This window comes from Cornus florida, unplaced genomic scaffold, assembly GCF_030987335.1.
Source record: "Cornus florida cultivar Cherokee Brave unplaced genomic scaffold, ASM3098733v1 CherokeeBrave_3.0.0_Hap2_Chr01, whole genome shotgun sequence".
In the NCBI taxonomy this organism is placed as follows: Eukaryota; Viridiplantae; Streptophyta; class Magnoliopsida; order Cornales; family Cornaceae; genus Cornus; species Cornus florida.
Genome location: NW_026775571.1, coordinates 85,900,860 through 85,924,441, shown reverse-complemented (window position 1 = coordinate 85,924,441; position 23,582 = coordinate 85,900,860). Strand labels below are relative to the sequence as shown.

The 23,582-nt window shown below is 35.4% G+C and overlaps 2 protein-coding genes across 2 annotated transcripts in view; both read right to left on the bottom strand.

Moving 5' to 3' along the window:
• The window catches only part of LOC132276737 (uncharacterized), a 17,317-nt gene extending 9,723 nt beyond the window's left edge, over window positions 1-7,594 (bottom strand). Inside the window, exons 1-5 of the mRNA XM_059778318.1 lie at window positions 7,447-7,594; window positions 6,351-6,406; window positions 2,984-3,122; window positions 2,806-2,895; window positions 790-971 (exon numbers count right to left, since the gene is read on the bottom strand). Of these exons, the coding sequence (XP_059634301.1) occupies window positions 790-971; window positions 2,806-2,895; window positions 2,984-3,122; window positions 6,351-6,406; window positions 7,447-7,594 (615 nt within the window). The remainder of the gene's footprint in view (window positions 1-789; window positions 972-2,805; window positions 2,896-2,983; window positions 3,123-6,350; window positions 6,407-7,446) is intronic.
• Window positions 3,307-23,582, bottom strand: LOC132304252 (disease resistance protein L6-like). The gene is made up of 10 exons (XM_059801848.1): window positions 23,488-23,582; window positions 21,192-21,822; window positions 19,810-20,911; window positions 19,219-19,506; window positions 17,254-19,125; window positions 14,623-14,715; window positions 12,246-12,409; window positions 6,449-6,491; window positions 5,402-5,473; window positions 3,307-5,074 (listed from the first exon to the last, which is right to left on the bottom strand). Exons 2-5 carry the CDS (start codon window positions 21,788-21,790, stop codon window positions 17,308-17,310), a joined length of 3,807 nt encoding a protein of 1,268 aa, XP_059657831.1. The 5' UTR covers window positions 21,791-21,822; window positions 23,488-23,582; the 3' UTR covers window positions 3,307-5,074; window positions 5,402-5,473; window positions 6,449-6,491; window positions 12,246-12,409; window positions 14,623-14,715; window positions 17,254-17,307.

Below are 23,582 nucleotides of genomic sequence, written 5' to 3'. Positions count from 1 at the left end.
GATAACTGGTGGATTTTTGTGAACTAATGCTCCGGAAATTTGGAATTTTGCAAGTGTTTCCATCTGATTTCTAATAACACAAGTTGCTAACGATATGGCCTAATCACAAACATGACTACGATGAACATAGAAGGTGGGGGTATGTATATAAATCTAAACAATGCAAACATCACCATACTTTCTCTCTCTCTCCCTCTCTCTCTTTGTATGTGTGTGTAGGTTTTGGGTGTTTTATACTACTAAATAGACTAGTTGACATAACATTCTCATGAACCTTGTTTGTTCAGCCATAACCAAAGCTCTTGGTGGCTTCACTGCCTATGCCTGTAGCATTGTTGACTAATTCCCTCCAAAATGTTTCCAGAGCTGTGAGAGTTGAGGGTTGAGAGTTGAGAGTGGTGAGTCGAGAGAGTTTGAGAGTGGCTTCAATGGCTATGCCAATTATATTGTTGTTGAGAATTGACTGTAGTTGTGAGAGTTTTAATATGGATTTCTATAATTTCAATTTTTTTGAATAATTTAATAATTAAACGTTGAAGGGCAAATAAGTCAATTACCTACCTTACTAACAGTTAGAAAACGACAAGTACCTTATTTGCTATCTTTTCATACTTTAGCGGTTTTATTGCACTGATAGAAGGTTATTTGCAAAATCTCAATAACTGTTGTAGTAACATTGCCTAGATATATATTGTAATTCATGTCTGTCAACAGATTAAGGTACATAAAATAAATCCATCCGAGGATTTACCAAGTTTTCATGTGCACAAAGATCAAGCAGAAACTTACTGCTTTTGCGACAGCAAGCCAGTGAAAGGAACGCAAGAAAGCATCATCTTGTGACGGAAGACTATCATGATTCCACAATGTAATGCTTTTAAATTTTGCATTCATCTCCCAACAATTTGAGTTTCCTTCAGGTATATCAGAAGCTTTTTTCTTGTCCGGACTCATCTTTCCTAAAACGAAGCCTGAAGAACAATGATTCAGTCATAAAAAGAAACATTAGAATATTATTAAAAATAGAACATAAACATACTTGGATATTAAAAGCTCTTTAAGTAAAACATCAGAAGAGAAACACTTGAAACCACATTTTATATACTCAGATTTGTTTACAAGTGTAGAAAAAAATATAAGATAAAAAAAAAGAGAACAAAAAGAATCTAGGAATCATTCCCACAGGTCCTTAGTCATAAAATGTAATGAAAGGAGTTACATATTAATCAGCATCAGCATCAGCATCAAATAAAAATGAAGAAAACATAATATATGACTCAAAACTCAATTAAACAAGTTCCAAGTGGACACTGCATCATTTAACATGTCCCAAGTCAAATTTTAGGACTTGGAAACATCTTTCCCATGCCTCTTATACGGTTTAAAAGAGGGATGCCACTTACCCCTATCAATGAACTCTCAATGTTAACATAAGGACTCTCCTCAACCACAAAATCCAAACAATGTGATGGCATTATGTGGTAGAGATGTCATTGCCTGGATGTTTGGTCACCAATGTCTTGGATTTGCAAAGCTTCTAATTATGTTTTGGTCTCATATCCTAAGCACTGATTTGTAAAATGTACATTCCTTTCATGTACATCTTTCAAAAGTTACATCCAACTAGTAACAGCTCTGTGCGCACATAATCAACCATATATAACATAAAACCTTTCAACTAGTGATAGTCTTGTCATAATCTACTGTCTACACCATCAACCCCTGCTTAATGTCCTCGGATAAGTCAAAGTTTGAGTTTTCCACAAATTCATCTGCCTTCTATATTAGCCTCTTGGACAACCATTTCTTGCCAGATGCAGTAACAAGCTTCTACACTGCATTCCCCAACACGGAGCCCATCTTCTCACCCCATTATAGATTAACAGAAGGTCTAAACTATTGCCAAATGTATAAACAGATCCTCAACCAAGTAAATTCATCTATGAACTTACTGAAATTGATTTAAAAAATCCTTATATTATTTTTATTTATTTATTATTTAAATTAGAAACAGCTGGGGCTAACAGATTTTTTTTTATAGATGAGGTCTGCTTGCTTTGCAATACAAGAATCCATTTAGGACTACAGAAGTTGAGAAGTGACACCAGATTTCTACAAGTGATACTCCTCATTCCACAAATTCAACCAAATTAATTTGAAACTCTATGATTATTAGTTAATGAGTGAGAAAAAATATTCAAAGAAAAAGTTTGCAAGCTCATATATGCAATCCCAGAGAGAATGGTACTTATTGTTTCAATATTTTCCTCTTTCTAATCTATAGATGAGTTTGAGCATGTAAGGCACTCCGCATTGTGGGAGTGCTGGCTTATGTCTTATTTGTAATTGGGCACTTGTTTTCCGCTCTGTGGCTTCAATGCCGTCTATTACAATTTGCCATCCATTTGGTTGGGCTTTGAAAAGTGTCTCAATTTGGAACAGTGTCACAGTTTCTGGAGCTAAATTCTTGGGTTGCTTAATCTTCTTAGACTGGTCAAAAGCTACTCTAAGACTCTTTCGTTTAATACCTTGATTGTATTTAGCAGCTTTTGTGGAAATTGAACAAAACTACCTTTTTTTTTGCTCTAATTTACGGTGTTTTGGTTCAATATGTATAATTGTATCATCATGTGTTTGATAAATTATGATGTAATTCAATTCTGCAGCAGGATTTTAATAATAAGAGGTAATTATAGATAATAGCAGGCATTTAACAGCATACAGCCTTATAGCAAAATTAGTATGATTTTCAACAAGCACGCATGTACAGATTGAGGAAACAAAGAAATGATTAGCATTAATTACCAGAATAGCCCTGGGGAAGGGAGAAGGTTGTTCCTTGTAACTCCCTTCCTCTGAAGTAAGCTTCCTCCATAAGACCCTCAATCTCAATCCCTACATAAAGAAATTCAATATATATATATACACATATACATATCAGTTATATATAGAGAGAGAAACGGAGGTAAAAGAAAGAAATTACCAGTTGTTTTGGGCTTGAAGTTGTGAGAAACATAGGAAGGTCCATCGTGTTTGATGCAGCAAGGGAGCTGATGAATCTGACCCGTCAGATCCACCGTCGACTCCCGACGGCTAAGATTGATGCTCCGATCTCTGAACCTCTATCCCCATCCATGGACTTCACTCACGATCACCAATTTTACGCTCCAATTGAGTAAGCCCCTAATATTTTTGTCTTCGAACAACTAGAACCCCAAAACTGTCGACTTTTTTGCCCGCGCTTTTATTTTATTAATTTCGGATTTATATTTTAACAGAACATTTAAATAAAATCAAAATTTAAAAAAAAAATTAAATTAAAATCCTTAAACATACGCACCCGTGCGGCCCTTATGTCAATTGTGCTATTGCTAATGCTTATTGGGTATGAGTAGCCCAGTTCAGTTCGAGTTTTTCGGAGATTTAATAACTTTCCTTCTTGACCACATTTCAAATATAAGAATATTTGAGCAAAATAAATATACAGTGTACATAATATGAGTTAAAAAAAAAAAAAACTCTCACGGAAAAATAAATCTAAGTTTAAAAATGAAAAATAAACCAACCTACTTTAATATTGACTCCATTTTAGTACACTCCAAGAGCTCTCAATTGATATATTTTTTTATTATTGTAAAATTTATGTCTCTTCGTAAGTTAAAAAAAAAAAAAAAAACAACAACAACAAAGAAGGTTTGGCGCACCTCTCCTAAACCATTCACTTGACGATTTATTCTGCATCTTTTGTATCATAATTGCACATGTTCATCAAGTTTTAGTGATTGTAAATTTTGTTCTAAAACAATTGATTTAAAGATAAAATAATTTGCTCTTCATTCCTTATTTTTTGTCCATGTTTATAGTTTTAATAACTTAAATACAAATTTTAAGTAATGACAAATAATTTTTGCACGAGACTATTAAGAAAGGAACATTTGAAAATCATGATTTGGAGAATAGATATTAGAGGGGAAGGGGAGGATGGGTTACTCCAACACCGACACTCATATCACACCATAGGGCTCACCTACCACTTGGTGGGCTACGGCCGAACACCCCATGTTAAAAATTTGAAGAAATAAAAACTTTGTTATTAATTTTTTTTTTTTAACAAGAAAAACTTTGTAATTGAGTAGGGAGGTTACATATCAATATTACTATTTATGTATAAAATAAAAATCTTCTTCTTCTTTTTAAAATGGTTTATGTTTCTTCTTCTTCTTCTTCTTCTTTTTTCCCTGCATATATACATATATAGAGTAAAACTATTCCTCAATGGCAGGTAAAGCTTATTACAACAGCAGCCTAAAGCTCAACATATGAAAGTAGATCTCGGTAATATGAAAGCATTTAGGAACGCTGCCTATTCCTCAACCTTGTAACACTTTACCTCCATTGCACACCTTAAACATAACTTTTGTATTTATTTAGCATATCCGCATGAATTAATTTATATCTAAATAATCAAACAATCTTTACATTTACAAAAACCAGTATAAAATGATACAAAATATATATATATATAGGGTAGTGATCTAATAATTTACATGGCACATGAATAAGGCCGTTCAACAGACAAACTCTTCTTCCAAACTGCTACATCAATTTATTTTGATCACGACTCCTCACAGTTCTCATCCTCCTGTTACCTAAAATATATTAAGAGTAAAATATTCTTTTTGAAAAATATTTTTTTTTAGGTAAAATATTTTTTTATTTTTAGTTTACCGGTAGTTGGCAGAGGTTTACAAGGTTGAGATCGAGTCCATCGCGCGAGGCATGTAAAAATATTTTCTGAAAAATATTTTACTTCCAAATAAACGGAGCCTAAATAAGTCGCAAAATGCTCAAGTGTAGGAATTTCTTATGAGCTTCCTCTAAACCATGATAAAAATGAGCCTTGTCATGAGACTAGCAGGTGTCATCTGTCGCTTCTTTTCTGCATCTCCTTCTGGCTTGTAAAGGGAAAACCATTTGCCGGAAATTTCAAACCATCCTCTGTTTCAACTTTCAATCTCCCTATCTCTACTGATTTTCCCAGCAAGACTTGCATTTTCCATCAAATCATGCATTGCTGTATATCAAAATTAAAAACATGCAATAATAAACAAAAAGTAGGAACTAAAAAATAAATATTACTATCATTTTCTAATAATCAAGAAACTTTAACTGATCAAGAAATTATGACATTTCATTTCTACAAACTTGGTTAGGAGTAGAAACTTGGAGAAAGTATTAGGCTAAGTTTGGCTGCATGGAATTGGAATTGGTGGAATTAGAGAAAAGTTCAGTTCAAAGTTACAGAAAATTGAACTAAACTTTTCTCTAATTCTAAGGCTCCAATTCCATGCGGCCGAATATAGCCAGTGGTAAATTCCCTTTGCTATCTTGTATTACTTACCATGCATGTGGTAAATGAAATAAAGAAACTCAAGCAGTAAGCTATTAACTCTTTGTGGACTCCACCCTTGAGCTACAAAAGCAACAATTAATACAAGATCAATGAGGGTTGATTTGCATTCTTTAAAGTTGAATTAACAATAAATATATAGAGGCTTCAACAATGGAGTACATAGCAGCATGTGAACTCCTGCTAGTTGTGAAAAAGAGTTGTTTAAGCTTGAGCACTAGCAAAATAAATGCAACCCATACACCAAATTTTAACTTGGCAAGCCAATAAAAGAACCACCTTCATATCAAATATGAGTTTTTCTTTTGAGTTCATTTTTTTTTCATTTTAGCATCGAAATTCAAAATATGGTTCAAACAATATGATTTAATTAAGTCTATCCAGCATGTCCGAGTATATATGAAGACATTAGACCTTATCACAATGTATTTTTCCCATAGAAACAGAAATTGAAGCATTGGTCCTTCCCAGCTCTCAAACCAGAATTGGGACTTGTTGGGTATGTATAACCATTATAAACATATATCTAAACTTGAGTAGAATATACAACATTCGAGCATATTAAATATCAAATTTTCAGCACATTAGTCATTGATAAGGCAAGTACAATACCTCAGGGAAAAAAATTTTGGCTTTAATGAGTGTAAGGAGTTGTCTCATCACTCTAATGCCCATTTCGGGGACCAAAAATAAGACAATGATGCTTATATAAATATTTCAAATTTTTTATTTTCAAATTGCTATGGAAAAATAATTTGAACCTTCAAATACCTGCGATCAAGAATCTTACGGAAATATTTTGAGAAGATATACAAAAATAAGTACCCATACAAGAAGTCCTCCACATCAAATCATCTAGGATTTAGACAGTGATAATATTCCTTATGAAATTGTTACCATGTGAAGATTCTTTTAGACAGAAATTATGCAGTAAGCATACCAGTGACCCTTTATACTGATTTGATTCAGAACTGCACAAAATCTCTGAAAACAAACCTGCATGTTTAATAACTTTAACTTATCTCAACCTCATGGTACCTGATTTCAATAGTACATTTCCATTGACATGAGAAATCGACCCCTGCACAAAAAATCATGCATTTCTTAGGGACTACTAATTCTGGATCCAAACAAATTTAAGAAACAGAATACAATAAATAAAATCTAGGAGCTCTAACTAGAAAATAAAGCAAAAACCCATAAAAGAGAAGCAAAAGAAATAAATGTCTCTAGCTATGAAATGGACTGCAAACTCCTTGACACAAGTCTTGTAAGAATCTGCAGTCACATACATCCTCAAAGTCTAAAGGTTGAAGGTGACTTTCGATTAATACATGAGTCTTGCTCTTTAAGCTAAAAGTCTCAAGGTTCTCTTTTGGACAGGAAAAAAAAAAAAAAAAAAAAAAAGAATAAACTTCTAAGAAAAGAAAGAAATATTGAGGGTGACTTTCGATTTGGGTCACAGGCATGCTGTCTTACAAATGAAGGTTTGCAGACCTATCTAAACTTAGGTTCCTTCAAGTTGGCTATGCAAACCTGGAAGGAGATTTTAAGGGTCTTCTTTCAAATTTAAGATGGCTTTGCTGGTACAGAAGTCCTCAAACTTTTAGACAAACCAATTTTCATCTAAAGAATCTGGTCATTCTTGATTTATCATGGAGCCAGGTCACAGAAGCCTGGGAGGGTTGAAATCATTTCAATATCTCTGCTTTTGTTTCGTGTGTCTCATCACTTAATTCTTTGTAATTGATTCTAAACAATTCTCTTGAAGAATGAGTGTTTGGTTCGTATTGACCCATCATTTGGGTTTCTAAAGAGACTAGTTTTCTTAAATTTGAAGAATTGTGCTAAACTCAACAGGCTGCCTCTGGAATTTGATTCTATAGAAGCTTTAATGGAGCTCCTCTTTGATGGTACTAGAAGTTCGAAACTCTTATTGGCATGCGTTGTGGGTCATTGACTTAAATTTCTACCAATCAATCACCTAAAATCTCTGTCGGACCTTAGACTTGATGATTCATGTATCACTGAATTACCAGACTCAATTGGTTTGCTAGTGAAATTGTGATGCTTGTCACTAAGGAACTGCAAAATAAAAGTACTTCCAGACATCATTGGGAAATTAGAATCATTATTTGAGTTGTGCTTGTCAGAAGCAAGATTTACAGAATTACCTGATACCATTGGCAACTTAAAATATTTTGAGAATTCTTGAGATGGTTATTCTCCAATAGTGAAGGTACCTAGTGCCACCCAACTGTTACTGAATCTAGAAGAGTTCGATGCCTTGGGTTGTCACTGTTTGGAAGGCAAAATTACTAGTAATATTGAGAGAGTATCCTCTCTGAGAATCTTAAGACTAGGTTGGACACATATCGGTAGCATACCAACAAGCATTTATGGGCTTTCTCACCTCCAAACCCTTGATTTACTAGGTTGCAAAGAGCTTTAGTTTCTACCAGAGTTTCCCTCTAGTCTAGGGAGTCCAAGTGTCACTTGCAAGTCAACGGAGACATTTCTAAACCTTCCTAGCCTGATGAACCTCAAAAAGTTGCACCTTTATGACTGCTCTAAGCTATTGAAAATTCCTGAAGATACTGGGAAATTAGCCAATCTAGAGACCTTGAACGGTATTAGTATTAGCATCCCGTCAATGGAGCTTGGTGCCTTTTCTCGGCTCAGGAAGCTCACCATTCAAAATTGTGAACAACTTCAATGCCTTCTGTTGAAAGATATAAATATTTCTATATAACAGTGGAGCAAAATCCTCCACCAATCATGGTGCCTCCTTTGACTATTGTACACCTTCCATATTTTCTTATCTTTACCATGCCTATATATAGGCTCTTTGTACTCGAGCAAAATATATCTGAATAATATAAATGTAGCCCGTAGTGGCTCTCTTTGTCCATGGATATATGCCTTAGTGCCGAATCATGTATATGCCTGTGTTCTCCGTCTTCTCTCTATAGTCACTATAGAGCGACGAAATGGAGGAGCTCACTGTCACCATCCAGTCTCAAAGACTTACGAGGCCTACACTATGTATCTGGTTAGAAATCCCGAAAATCACAGAATACTCGCAATCGTCACTGGGAATGATTTGTTGGCAACAAAAGTGGCTGAAGGGAGTCCTGAAAGGGAACAACAATCAGAGAATTGTGGTTATTGTCAGTGCGAGGGTCTGGAATGGGAATAAGGGGCTGAGAAATGCCCTTTTGACCTTCTGGAGATTTTCATTGGGAATCATTGCTTACTGTACCTTTTACCTGAGATGCCTTACTTCCCCACCCCCAAATCCCTGAAGCATTTCTTTACAGATAGCCAAAACCCAAAACTTCTTCTTTTTGGTATCAGAGCCAAGTTATTCTTGTAATCCCATCTAGAATTTGAGAGGGGATATTGGAATTATTATCATGGAGCATATTCTCTATGCCTTCACATTCCTTTCCCTCTGAAAGTCTAGAATTAGAAGCAAGATCCATCTAATCAACTGGAGTCTCTGGTAAAGGTACTGGCTGAGAGATTTGATATATATGCTCCACATGGTCAATAGTAGCGAAGGCATCATATAAATCAGGCATAGGAGAGGTGTTTATGATCTGAGTTCTAAAAGCATCATACTCAGATCGTAAACCCATCAAAAACTGGTAGGTATGCTGGCGGTCTAGTCTCTTGACTAAAAGAGTTAGAGCTTCTTCAGAGAAATCGGAGAGAGGTTCACATTGTGCTACCGTGTTGCCCTTCTAGTTTTTTCGCCATCGAGAACAGATCAAGCCCCATAGCAGTAATGCGGCTATCTCCCGGCGTTGTTCCGGCTTTTCTCGGCGTTGTTCCGACCATTCCCGGCTTAGTTCCGGACATTTTCCCGGCTTAGTTCTGGTCTTTTCCCTGCATTGTTCCGACCTTTTCCCAGCTTACTTCTGGCCATTGGCGAATTCCAGTTTATTTTTCCCACTGTTCATTTTCCCCAACAAGATCTAGTCAATTTCCTGATTTTGTTCCGGACACCTTCCCATCATCTTTCGAGGCGTTTCTTTAGCAAGTTGGGCATTTGTGATATTCATGCTCCAACTTGAGGGGGAGTGTTGAAATATATAAATATTTCTATATAATTGTAGAGCAAAATCCTCCACCAATCATGATAATCTGGTCAATGTCCTTCCAACTATTAATATTTCTATATAACAGTGGAGCAAAATCCTCCACCATCACGGTGCCTCCTTTGACTATTGTCCACCTTCCATATTTTCTTATCTTTACCGTGCCTATATATAGGCTCTTTGTATTCAAGCAAAATATATCTAAATAATAAAAATGTAGCCCTTAATGGCTCTTTGTCCATGGATGTAGGCCTTAGTACCGAACCATGTATATGTCTGTGTTCTCTATCTTTCTCTCTTCCCACACCTCTCCCATGCCTGATTTATATGATGCTTTCGCTACTGTTAACCATGAGGAGCATAGACGTCAGATCTCTCAGCCAGTAACTTTACCAGAGACTCCAATTGATCAAATGACTCTTGCTTCTAATTCTAGACTTTCAAAGGGAAAGGAATGTGAAGACATAGAGAATATGCTCCATGATAATAATTCCAATAATCCCCCTCAAATTTTAGATGGGATTACAAGAACAACTTAGCTCTAATACCAAAAAGAAGAAGTTTTGGGTTTTGGCTATCTACAAAGAAATGCTTTAAGGATTTGGGGGTGGGGAAGTAGGGCATCTAAGGTAAAAGGTACAACAAGCAATGACTCACAATGCAAATCTCCAGAAGGTCAAAAGGGGCATTTCTCAGCCCCTTCTTCCCATTCCAAACCCTCGCACCGACAACAATCACAATTCTCCAATTGTTGTTCCCTTTCAAGACTCCCTTCAGCCACTTTCTTGCCAACAAATCATTCCCAGTAACGATTGTGAGTATTCTATGATTTCCGAGATTTCTGGCCACATACACAGTGTAGGCCTCATAAGTCTTTGCATCGTTGATAGACTGGATGGTGACGGTGAGCTCCTCCATTTCGTCGCTCTATTATGACTAAAAAGAGAAAGATGGAGGACACAGGCATATACATGATTCGGCACTGAAACCTACATCAATGGACAAAGAGCCACTAAGGGCTATATTTCTATTATTCAGATATATTTTGCCTGAGTACAAAGAGCCTATATATAGGCACGGTAAAGATAAGAAAAAATGAAAGATGTACAATAGTCAAAGGAGGCACTGTGATTGGTGGAGGATTTTGCTCCACCGTTATATAGAAATATTTATAGTTGGAAGGAAATTGACCAGATTATCATGATTGGTGGAGAATTTTGCTCCACAATTATATATAAAGATTTATATATTTCAACACCTTCTAACTCTTCCCTCAAGTCTAATCGTACCTGCTCTTCAATTTTTTTAAGTCAGTGAAGAGGTTTCCAAATCCGTCAAATTATCAGAACAAATTCTTAAACCGTACTTAGAGTTACCACAAATTCAAGGACTTGGAAGGTTAGAACTCGTAATAAAATTGGAATGTATCTGGGTGGAGAAAGTTATGTATGCTTGGAGGGCTTGAACAACTAACATCTTTAAGATACTTGACCACATCATGTGCGTATCACTAGAAACATTACCAGATCTTTCAAACTTAACGAAGTTATGGAAATTAGATATTGTGCGATGCAAGAATCTGAATGAAATTAAGGGCCGGTTTGGTATGCGTTTCATATTGCCCACTTGTTTTGTTTTGGGTTAAAACAAAAATACAAAAAAAAATCGTACCAAACAGGCCCTTAAGCATTCTATAGGAGAGAGGTAAGTGTAATTTACTCTTTATTTTTTCTTCTTTACAATTTTAGAATTATTTTTAGTATTTTGAAAGTTTCATGAAGGTGGCTATTTTTTATTTTTCCAAATTCCCTCACTTTTGGAAGGATAGTGAACCCAATAATCTGTTAGCTAAATAAATCCTTATACATAGTCTATCTGGTACGAAAATAATCCAATCCAACATAATATAATATAATATATGATACACTTTAAATATATTATCTAATGTTTTAATATATAATGCTTTTATTATTATTTTCTTCTTCTCTCTATCTGTCTATTTTGTCTCTCTTTATTTTTTTTTTTCATTAATAAAAAGTCAAATACCTACATTTCTACCTTTTTTATATTTTATTTTTCTTCTCCAGCTTCTCCTTCTTTTTTTTTCCTAATAATTGTTTACTAATTTCTTTTAACATTAAATTTTTTTTACAAAAACTATATATCCTTTTCGAATCGGGTTGTCAGACCGGACCAATTAATAACAAATCGGATGTGGATTCAATCATAAATAATCTATCGAGTTATTGGAATCAGAACTCCATATTATGGGATCGGATATCCTATTAACAACAAATCAGATCAAATATAACTTTAAGAATTGACATTAGACTCGATGTCCAGGCCAGTAATATTGCTGTTAAGAGTTGACTACAGTTGGGAGAGTTTAAATATGGGTTTCAGTATTTTCATTTTTTTTTTGTATACAATGATTACATATTGAAGGGTACATAAGTAATTTATCTACCTTACTAATGTTAAAAAACGGAACGTCCAGATTTGCTAATTTTTCATAGTTTACGGGGTCTATTGCACTAAGAGGGGGGAATTTGCAAAATCTCGATAGTTTGAGGGTTTTCTTGAAATTTACCCGCCAAAGGAACTGTTGTAGCAACACTGCCTGGATTAATGTTTTAATTCATGTCTTTCAACGGATTAAAGTATATAAAATTTAAATTAATCTGAGAATGTGCTCAGTTTTTCATGTGCAGAAAGATCAAGCAGAAACTTACTGCTTTTGCAACAGCAAGCCAGTGAAAGGAATGCAAGGAGGCATCGTCTTCTGACGGAGGACTATCATGATTCCACAATGCTATGCTTTTAAACTTTGCATTCATCTCCCAACAATTTGAGTTTACTTCAGGTATATCAGAAGCCTTTTTTTCTTGTCTGAACTCTTCTTCCCCAAGACGAAGCGTGAAGAATGATGATTTAGTCATTAAAAAGACAGTAAAATTTAAAATATAATCAATTAAAAAAAACTATGATATTAAAATCTCTTTACATAAAAATCTGAAGAGAAACAGTTGCAATTATATAGCTAGATTTGTTTACAAGCGTTGAAAAAAATATAAGATAAAAGAAAGAAGAGAACAAAAGAATCTATGATTCACTCCTACATGTCCTTATTCATTAAATGTAATGAAAGTTACTTACTCAACCAGCATTAATTAAACATGAAGAAAATATAATATATGCTCAAGACTTTATTAAACAAAGTCCCAAGTGGGCTCTGCATTATTTAATATGTCCGAAGTCAGCTTTAGGCCTTGGAAGCATCTTTCACATGCTTCTTATACAGTTCAAAAGAGTGATGCCACTTGCCTCTACCCACAAACTCTCAATATGATGCCATTATGTAGTAGAAATATCATTCCCGAGATGTTTGGTCAAGAAAATGCTAAGCCTCTAATTATGTTTTTGGTCTAATATCCTGAGAAATCATTCGTAAAATTGCCTCTATCAACAACCTCTCAATATGATGCCCTTATGTAGTAGAGATAGCATTCCCTAGATGTTTGGTCAAGAATATGCAAAGCCTCAATGATGTTTTTGGTCTCATATCCTAAGCACTCATTCTCAAAATGTGCATTCATTTCAAGTACTTCTTTCAAACAGTTACATCCATCTAGGAACAACTTTATGCGCATATACACAACCAAAGATAACATAAGATGGATTGATGAAAAGTTGAAAACCTTGCAACTAAGGGATAATGTCGTTATAATTCTAACCATCAACCCCTGCTTAATGTCCTGGAATAAGTCGAAGTTCGAGTTCTCCACAAATTCGTCTACCTATGGTGTTAGCCTTTGGACCAAGGACGGATGCAAGGGGGGCTCTGGTGGGTTTGAGCCCCACCCCAAAAAAAAAAAAAAAAAAATTACTACAGGTAATTTTAGCCCAGCCCAAAAAAAAAAAAAAAAAAAAAATTAGTAGTACTAGCCCACCCCAGAATATATTAGCCCACCCCAATATATTTTTGGGTCCGCCCTTGCTTTGGACCACCATTTCTTGCCAGATACACTAACAAGCAGTAAGTCAACAAGCTTCTACGCTGCATTCCCCAAAATGGAGCTCATCTTCTCACACAATTATAGCTTCGCAGAAGGTCAAAACTAATGCCAAATGTATGAATAGCTCTTTAACTGAGTAAATCCACCTCTAGTGTATTTTTTATAATTTTTTTGTAATTGATTAAAAAATTCCTATATTTTCTTCTCTTTATTTTATTTTATTTTATTTTTTTATTAATAGCCGGAGCTAACAGATCTTTTTTTGTAGATGAGGTATGTTTTTCTTAATCGTTGGTTTGCAATACAAGGATCCATTTAGGAATACAAAAGTTTAGAAGTGACACCAGATTTTTTTGAGTAATACTCCTTATCCCACAAATTCAACCAAGAGAGAGAGCAAATGAATTCAAGATTCTATGATTATTAGTTAATGAGTGAGAACAATATTCCAAGAAAAAGAATGCAAGCTCATATATATGATCCCAGAGAAAATGCTACTCTTTCTAATCTATAGACGAGTTTGATCATCTTAAGCATTCAGCATTGCAGGTGTGCTTGCTTATGCCTCATCTGTTTTGTCGATGGCAGAGTTCCTTAACAAAGAATGTTTCAGCAACTTCCATCATTTGTAACCGGGCACTTGTTTTTCGATTTGTGACTTTAATGCATTCAGTTACATTTTGCTAACTGTTGGCTGGGCTTTGAAAAGTGTCTCAAATTGGAACAGTGTAACAATTTCTGGAGCTAAATTCTTGGGTTGCTAAAACTTCTTAGACTGGTCAAAAGCACCCCTAGGACTCTTTTATTTAATAGCTTGTTTATATTTATCAGCTTTTTATGGGAATCAAACAAAACTATCTAATTTACGATTTTTTGGGTTAATATGTATAATTGTATCATCATGTGTTTGATCATGTTATGGAGTAATTAAATTCTGCAGCAGGAATTTAATAATATGAGGTAATTATATTTTATAGCAGGCATTTAACAGCATAGAGCCTTGTAGCAAAAATAGTATGATTTTTCAAAAACACACACACAGAAACACACATGTAGAGATTAAGGAAACAAAGAAAGGAATAGCATTAATTACCAGAATAGCCCTGGAGAAGGGAAAAGGTCGTTCCTTGTAACTACCTTCCTCTGAAATAAGCTTCCTCCACACTCAGACCCTCAACCTCAATCCCTACATATAAAAATACGAAACATATATGTATATAAATAAGAGTTATATATATATATATAGAGAGAGAGAAAGAGAGAGAGAGAGAGTAAAGGGAGAGATGGGGGTAAAAGAAAGAATTTAGCAGTTTGTTTGGGCTTGAAGTAGTGAGAAACAGAGGAAGGACCATCATATTTGATGCTTCTGATCCACCTCGACGGCTGAGATTGATGTTTCCGATCTCCCAACCTCTATCCCCATACATGGACTTGACTTGACTTACGATCACCACTCTTGAAATTATTTGCACATATATTTGTATTTTTCATAGTTACACTATACTTTCAAGAAAAGTGTAATTATTTGTGCATATATTACCAACAAGATTTGTAAATTAATCTCTTTTTCATCATTCTCACATAGGATCACTAGATAATTAATTTGTTTTATATTTTCTTTCCTTTCGTTTTTTACCAAACTGATCTTACTTATCTACCTGTGAGTATCGAAGCTGTATCTTCATTCTCACAGTAATATTATAGAAATGCAGAAATGACAATTATCCTTAAAAGGATTTGGAACAGGAGTAAACAAATTTCCTTCCCTCTTGAGCTATTAAAAGATTTTCCAACTTATCTGAGGGTGTCATAGTTAGAAAACGAATATTACAAAGATAACCGAAAGGCATACCTCTCCATACAACCAATCTTGAAACAGAGAACAAACACAAACAAGGAATACAATGGATAGACAAAAGTCTAGGAGCTCTAAGCAGAAACCCGTAAAAGAGAAGCAAAGGAAACCAATATCTTAAGCAATGAAATGGACTGCAAACTCCTTGACACAGGTCTTGTTAGGATCTGTAGTCACATTCATCGCTAAAAATCAGCAATTCTTAATACAGTAGCAATTGTTCTTATCATAGGGATTCCACTTAGCCATTGTCAGCATGTACTGCCAGCCATGTAGCAGCACCAGCAGTCAGTATAATAGGAAGCATGCCAATCCAAAAGCTGAAAGATATGATCATCAACATAACTAACAGCTAAAATTGAATTGAAATAGAACACCACCCAACTCTTTCAACAAGCAAAAACAGAGGCGCCAACAGAAAACTAGATTAGTAACCCTGAGATCACTGCCCATCCCATGGTTACGGTGGAAAGAAAAAGACCTACCGAATGGAGGAGGATACTGAAACATCCCTTTACTCTATTCAGAAAATAGTAAAAGGCGGCTTTCGTTCACTGGACAACCATTTATAGGACATAGTGAACTCCACATTTCTAAAAGAGAGGGCTTATGTTGAAAATCCAAAGAAATAATAATTTGTTTTTGGGTAGGGGGGAGGAGATTACATATCAATATTACTATTTATAAATTAGTAAAAAATAAAAAATAAAAAACACCCTCTTTCAATTTCTGTTCAATTGTTCTCTCTCTGTCTCAATACTCAGTAGCATCCTCCAGAAAAGAATTTGATCTCTTTAATCTCTTCTAAGCATAATCAACAATTTATAGAGAAATTAATAGGGAAAGACCTATGAAATCATCTATTCTAAACTTCCTTTTTCAGATTTTCATATGGTTTATTTTTCTTCTTCTTTTTTTCTTTCTTTATAAGGTAATACTAAGATATGCTGTTAATGTAATAGAAGAACCTACTAAAAAGAGAATACTTTTTAGAAAAGGGGTTAAAGAACAAATCCTCTATATGAAGGTGTAAAGACAAAAAAGAGTAGTGGTTTTGTCGTCTCACCTTTTAAAGATAGGAAAATTATTGATAAAATATCTGAAGTTTCAATGGATTTAATGTAGATAGAGAGCTCTGCCATTTAGCTTGAATAAAGGCAAGGAGAGCTAACCACTCAATCTTCTCAAATAACACAAGAACCACAATATGTAGAGAGGATGCAGCTAACCCCGAGAAGACATGGTGCTAAGAAATATTTGTAGCCAAAAAGAGTTTCAGCAGCAATTTAATCATTATGAAGTGTGAATTGCAGTGGAATAATATAAAACTCTCCACTTTACTTTTGGGCCTGTAGAATTAATCTTATTTCAAGGCTTTTGTATTATTCTTGGTCAATGTTAAAAATTGTGGTTGCAGTGAGGTTAACTGTGAACTAATATTGACTATGAAATATCTTTAGATAGGATAGTAAGGAATATACAAGTCTTACTCTTTTAGCTAGTTAATAAAATCCCATTTTGATGAAAACATGAAAAATAATCAAGAATGTGCATGTGATGAGAACAGAGCATGATTGCTGTTAACTTCAGCCTTTTCACAATGGTCCCTGGAAGTACTGAAACAAAACTGTTCTAACATCCATAGCAGAGACTACCATGCTCCTAATCAACCATATAGTATAGGGATAAACACCAAAACAACCTAAATACTAGTGTTCAATATAGTTCTGAAATGATAATTCATAACTGAATTGATGTTTCATCAATTACCTGAAAAAGGAACAGAGAAAGAAACCACAATTAACATTCAGTTAAGGAAAAAAAACCATCATACAAAGACAACATAGATTAGAAGAAGTAGATAATTACCATGCCATCAGATTGCATGTTAAACACTAAACTCTGACACCCTGCAATTTGCTCTCAACGCTTGACTTTACTAATGTTCGAAATGTCTGGTAATTTTCCTAGTGATTTGCATCCGGAAATGTCCAAGAATGCTAAGAATTTCAGTTCCTCAAGTCCCAAAATCTCACTAAGTTTCTCACAGTTACAAAGTTGCAATCTCTTTAAATTTTTCAGTCTCGACAGATCAGGTATCCTCTCCAAGGCCATGCATGATGACAAGTCCAGCATCTTCAAGGATTTCAAAGCCTCAAGACCTTCTATCTCATGTAGCTTCTGGCACTGGGCGAGGTTTAAATCTTTCAGCATTTCTAAGTTCGATAGATCAGGCAATCTTTCCAAGGATATGCACCAACTCATATTCAAATATTCCAAGGATTCCAATTTGTCAAGGCCCCTAATTTCATTCAAATTCTTGCAATGCAAAGTAACTAAATTCCTTAACTTCTTTAAGTTCGAAAGATCTGGTAAGGTTTCTAGTGATTCACACCATGATGTGGTCAAGTATCTTAAAGATCTTAGCTGTTCAAGCCCTTCAAGCATACATAACTTTATGCACTTAGATATATCCAAACTTATTAGGAGTTCCAATCTTCCAAGGCCTTGAATCTCCGTTAACTCTGAGCATTGGCCAAGTATTAGTTCTGATAAATCTTTCAAATTTGACAGATCTGGCAACCTCTTCATTGACTTGCAAACATTAAGACACAGTTTGAACAGACTTGAGGGAAGAGTTGGAAGGCATTGAAGTTGTTCAGAATTTTGAACAGTGAGTTCCGTAAGCCGAGAAAGGGCACCAAGCTCCATTGGCAGGCTGCTAATGTTAATCCTGTACAAGATCAAGGTCTCCAGTTTGGCTAACTTCCCAATATCTTCAGGAATTTTCAACAGCCTAGAGCAGTCATAAAGTTGCAACTCCTTTAGATTCATCAGGCTAGGAAGGTTTAGAAATGTCTCCATTGACATGCAAGTGACTCGTAGACTTACTAGACTAGAGGGAAGCTCTGGCAGAAACTGAAGCTTTTTGCAACCCCGTAAATCAAGGGTTTGGAGGTGAGAAAGCCCACAAATGCTTGTTGGTAGGCTACAGATATTTGTAAAATTTAGTCTTAAGATTCTCAGAGAGGGTAGTCTCCCAATATCATTGGGAATTTCACCTTCCAAATTGTGACAATGCGAGGCATCTAACTCTTCAAGTTTCAGTAACATTCCAATGGCACTAGGTAACTTCTTGATCAAAGATTCGTTAATCTCAAGAATTCTCAAATGATTTAGGTTGCCAATGGTATCAGGTAATTCTGTAAATTTTGCTCCTGACAAGCGTAGCTCAATTAATGATTCTAATTTCCCAATGGAGTCTGGAAGTTTTTTTAATTTGCAGCGCCTTAGTGAAAATCGTCGCAATTTCAATAGCGAACCAATTGAGTCTGGTAGTTCATTGATACATGAATAATCTAATGTAAGGTCGGACAGAGATTTTAGGTGACCAATTGAGGTAGAAATTTGAGTCAATGACCAACAACTGGCACTAAGAGTTTCAAGCTTATTCATAACACCTATACCATTAGGGACTTCTTTTAAAGAAGTACCATCGATGAGGAGCTCCACTAAAGCTTTCAAAGAATCAAATTCCAGAGGCAACCTTTTGAGTTTAGAACAGTTCTTCACATTGAAGAAAACTAGACTCTTGAGATACCCAATCGATGGGTCAATATGAACCAAATTCTCACACTCTTCAAGAATCAATCTTTCTAAAGTTGCATATGCAGAGAAGTCAGGAGTACTAACCATGTCTCTGCAACCCGTGAGATTTAGAACTTTCAACTTTCTTGCAATCTGAGGAATAAGGAAAAAGAGAATAGCTTAGAATCAATTACAAAGAATTATGTGATGAGAAACATGAAACAAAAGCAAAGAAATTGGTGAAACCTTGATATGATTCCAACCCTCCCAGGCTTCTGTGACCTTGCTCCATGATAAATCAAGAATGACCAGATTCTTCAGATGAAAATTGGTTGGTTTAAAAATTTGAGGGCATCCGTTCCAGCTAAGCCATCGTAACTTTGAAAGAAGACGCTTATAATCTCCATCCAGGTTTGCATAGTCCATTTGCAGGAACCTTAGATTAGATAGGCCTCCAAATTCTTCATTTGTAAAACAGCATGCTTGTGACTCTGATCGAAAGTCAACACAAAGAGCTTCAATCTTTCTTGTTCCCTGCCAAAAGAGAACCTTGGGATAAGTAAATATATATATATATATATATATATATATATATTAAGGCTATAATTATGGTGGACAGAAAAACTAGTATTAATGATTAATGATTATATTCACTCTCTTTCAGGGAATTCCAATTATTATTTCAACTTTTGCAAGGTGGCTCACATAAGGCAACCGCCTAATTGGCCTAGTGATTGAGCCGGCGCTACTTGTAGTTCATCCAAAATTGTGTTAGTAAGGAAAGAAGAAAATTAATGCTTAATAAGGGACACTATTTGTGAAGGAGTTGGATCTTACCGACTGACTCTCCAATATTTCATAGGCTTCCTCATGAAACCACACCCTACTGCGCTCCTCTGGCTCCTTAAAATTTTCTTGACGGACAATATCCCTACCGAGGTCTCTAAGCTGATCATGCATCCTTAGCTCATTGTCATCTCCAATTTTCACCAAGGACGTGAGAATAAGAACTTCAATTCCATTTTCCGGATAAAATTTGCAGTCATCCCACATGTGGAAAGCAATTCTTCTATCCACTCCAATTAAAAAACATGATATATCAAGAAATATCTGTTGTTGCTCATATTCTAATGCTTCGTAACTTATTCTCAGCTTCTTTTGCACTTGTCCATCCGGTATTTTCTTCAACTTCTTCAATGTCTCATTCCACACCGCTTTTCTCTTGCCAGATAAAAAAGAGCCAACAATCTCAAGAGCCAAAGGCAACCCTCCAGTAGTGGACACAACATCTCTAGAGAGAATATCATAGTCTTCTGGAGCATGGTTCATTCTAAAAGCATGTCTGCTGAAAAGTTGAAGAGATTGATTAGAATCCAATTCCTTTGGTTCGTAAGTCCTACAATCTACCTCAGGTAGATTTAGAATATCTTTGTTTCTTGTTGTGACAATTATCCTACTTCCTGAACCAAACCAATCACACTTTCCCACAAGTGAATGAAGATGAACTTTTTGATCGGCATCATCAATGACAACAAGAACTTTCTTCCCAGAAAATCTAACTTTGATTACATTAATACCTTCATCCACGGTACTAATGTCAACGCATCTCCGTTTTAAGATGTTAGATATAAGTTGGTTTTGCAAATGAACAAGACCATTGTGTTGTTGTGCTGTTTCTCTTACATCTGGAAGGAAGCAACAGGATTCAAAGTGTTGGGAGAGTTGGTTGTAGATGACCTTGGCTATAGTGGTCTTGCCAATTCCTCCCATGCCATGGACTCCCACAATCCTTACATCACTGGAATTAACACTCAACAATTTCATCATTTCTTCTACATGATTATCAATTCCAACTAAGCATTCATTTACATCCAATGAGTTCCTTTTCAGCTCTCCCCACACCTCTAAAACAACCCTCTTTACCAGTTCTCCTTGGTGCCTGCAACATAATTGATGTCACATATATATGGGAAACACAATAAATAAATATAGCCTATTCTCAGAAAACTTAAAAATAGAATGTAGTTCCAAAATTCATTTGATTGGCAATTTGTAAAAACTGTTGTTTGTAAATTAAGTTAGAGTAGTGTCTAATTTGAGAGAACGGAACCAAACAAGCTCATAGTTGGTGCTAATAATTAGGAAAATTTACTGAAGGAAAATAATGACAAAAGTTAAAATTTCAGAATCAGTATATATAAGTAAATATGCACAATTACCCGTCAGCAACATTCTTCACTTCCCATCCCTTCAATTCCCCAACCTCCCTCAAGGCTTTCTTCCACCCCTCCACAGTAGCACTATCAAAATGCTTCTTGTGTTCCCGGAAGGCCTTTTCGTAACTCCCCTTCTGCTTTCGCACGTCGGATGGTTCCACATCGTAGAAAATGGGTTTTATGATTTGCCCTGATGTCCTCTTACACTCAACCATCTTGGTGAGCTCAAGCAAGCACCACTTACTTGAAGCATAGTCTTTGGAAAAGATTGGGATGGATATCTTTGAGTGTTGTATTGCCTTGAGAAGCTCATCACCTATCTTCTCTCCAATGCGAAGCTCATTGTTGTCTCTAAACGTGCGAATTCCTGCGTCAACAAGGTCGCTGTAGAGGTAGTCAGTGAAGGTTTTACGAGTGTCTTGGCCTCTGAAACTCAAGAACACTTCATAGTTCCATCCTATAGGTGGAGAGATGGACAATGAAGAATTGTTCAGAGATGCTAATGAAGTGTTCCTGGTCTTCTTCTTAATGAACACAACAAAGCTGAGGAGGATTGCAGCAAGTGTGACGAGACAAGATAGCAATAAACAGTTCGTATCCATTTCGAATGTGTGAGAGGCTCAGTGATGAGTTCCTGTTAAGTTGGGTAGAAATGAAAATGATGAGAAGCTAAATTTCAGTGGGCATAGAAGAAATTCTTCAATTTCTTAATTTCCACACCGACACCAAATTAAAGGCATAAGCAAAGGATCATGTCCATCCATTAAAGTTTGGTGCTTTGAAACTGATCAGTTTATCAGTGCAGGCCATGCGCTTTCTTTAAGGGTAGAAAGCACTAAAGTGTGCTAGTATCAAAGTTAAGGATAGGACCCACTAACATCTGCTGTGCTTTCTTAAGGGGTTAGACAGATGCTCATATATATGTAAACTGATAAGTAAAATTTAAATGTATATTATTTATAAGTTATGGTTATATTTAGAATGTTTTGAGTTTAAAATTTGAAGTTCTATAGCTAATTTTTTTTTTTTTTTTTGGAAGGTTCTATGACTACTACTTGTATAAGTTATTAAAGTACTTGATTAAGTTGATTTGTTCGTAGGGATCCTGTTTATTAAAAAGAATCTTGTGAGAGATTTTTTTGTTGAACAAAGTTATATAAATTAGCAAAATTAGCTTGGTGCTAATCTAAAATATAGAAGTGGTACTCTTTTGAGTCTAAAATATTAATATGGGTCGTTTACAAAGGAGAGAGACTGAGAGAGAGAGAGATTGCTGGCTAGTAATTTGACAATGTACCAAATGAGAAGTGCACTCTAAATTGGGATGATAAATAACAGTTCCTTGTTGCACCCTCTCATCAGTCTATTTCTGTCTTCTAAAAATTATTACACGATCCGAAAATATTTGGTACCATTCAATCAAAACCTGACATGTAAACAAAAATACCAATGAAGTCTACATTTTGCTTAAATATCATATTATGATTGACCGGACCATGTAATTTTGGAACATATAAAAATTTCTCCGAAATAATCACGTGCTGATTCCAAATCTTCTATTGTCACTGGCTGATGATAAATAACAGAAGCGCTTATTTATCAATTATTGTTTTGAAGGTGGACTTGTTTAAAACAATGGGTGTAATACTGTCTTGTCATCTCGTGCGACTTGCCACCCCTAGGCGTCAAAGCAAGGTTCCACTTACTTCGGTAAATTATCATGTTCTCGTAAACTATTTTAGGTGCAAGACCTGTTAGTGGGTTAAAGGCACTAATTAAATTACCAAATTACCCTTATCTTTAATACAAACCATTGTGTGCATATGATGGCATAAGCAAAATAAAAAAATAAAAAGACAAAATTGCCCTTGCCATCTCTTTGTCTGCGCTCAACCCTCGTCCTCCTTTTATAAACTCGTCCTCCTCTTAGATACTGTATTACATACAATACACACACACATGTAACAAATCAAAATCAAGAAATTTGATTTCCTAACTACTGCCCATTAGCTTAATTCATCCTCAACCCTTGTCCTCCATTTGTGTGCATTGTATATTATATAGATATATAACAAATAAAAATCAAGAAATTTTGATTTCTATACTACTGTTCATTAACTGAATTCCTCTCAGTCGATTCTCCATGTTCCTCTAGTATTTGAACCCTCGAGAATGGGTTCCGATGTGCTCGTCGAATTTGTTAATGGGGCAAGTAAAGTACCGATAGATATGTGTACAACATATATATATATTTATTTATTTGTTCTACAAGGAAATAACATTTAGTGAGATTGAATACCTGGTTACTTCTCCAATTTGGCAAAGCCGTCCGATCCGATCGATAAGCCCCATTTGCACCACATTTTAGCTTCATATCAGAGATGAATAGATGAT

Coding starts and splice junctions, on each gene's coding strand:
- LOC132304252 (XM_059801848.1), bottom strand. CDS start 21,790: ATGGATACGAACTGTTTATTGCTATCTTGTCTCGTCACACTTGCTGCA. Junction 20,912..21,191: donor GTGAAGAATGTTGCTGACGG/GTAATTGTGCAT, acceptor ATTATGTTGCAG/GCACCAAGGAGAACTGGTAA. Junction 19,507..19,809: donor AAATATTGGAGAGTCAGTCG/GTAAGATCCAAC, acceptor CTCTTTTGGCAG/GGAACAAGAAAGATTGAAGC.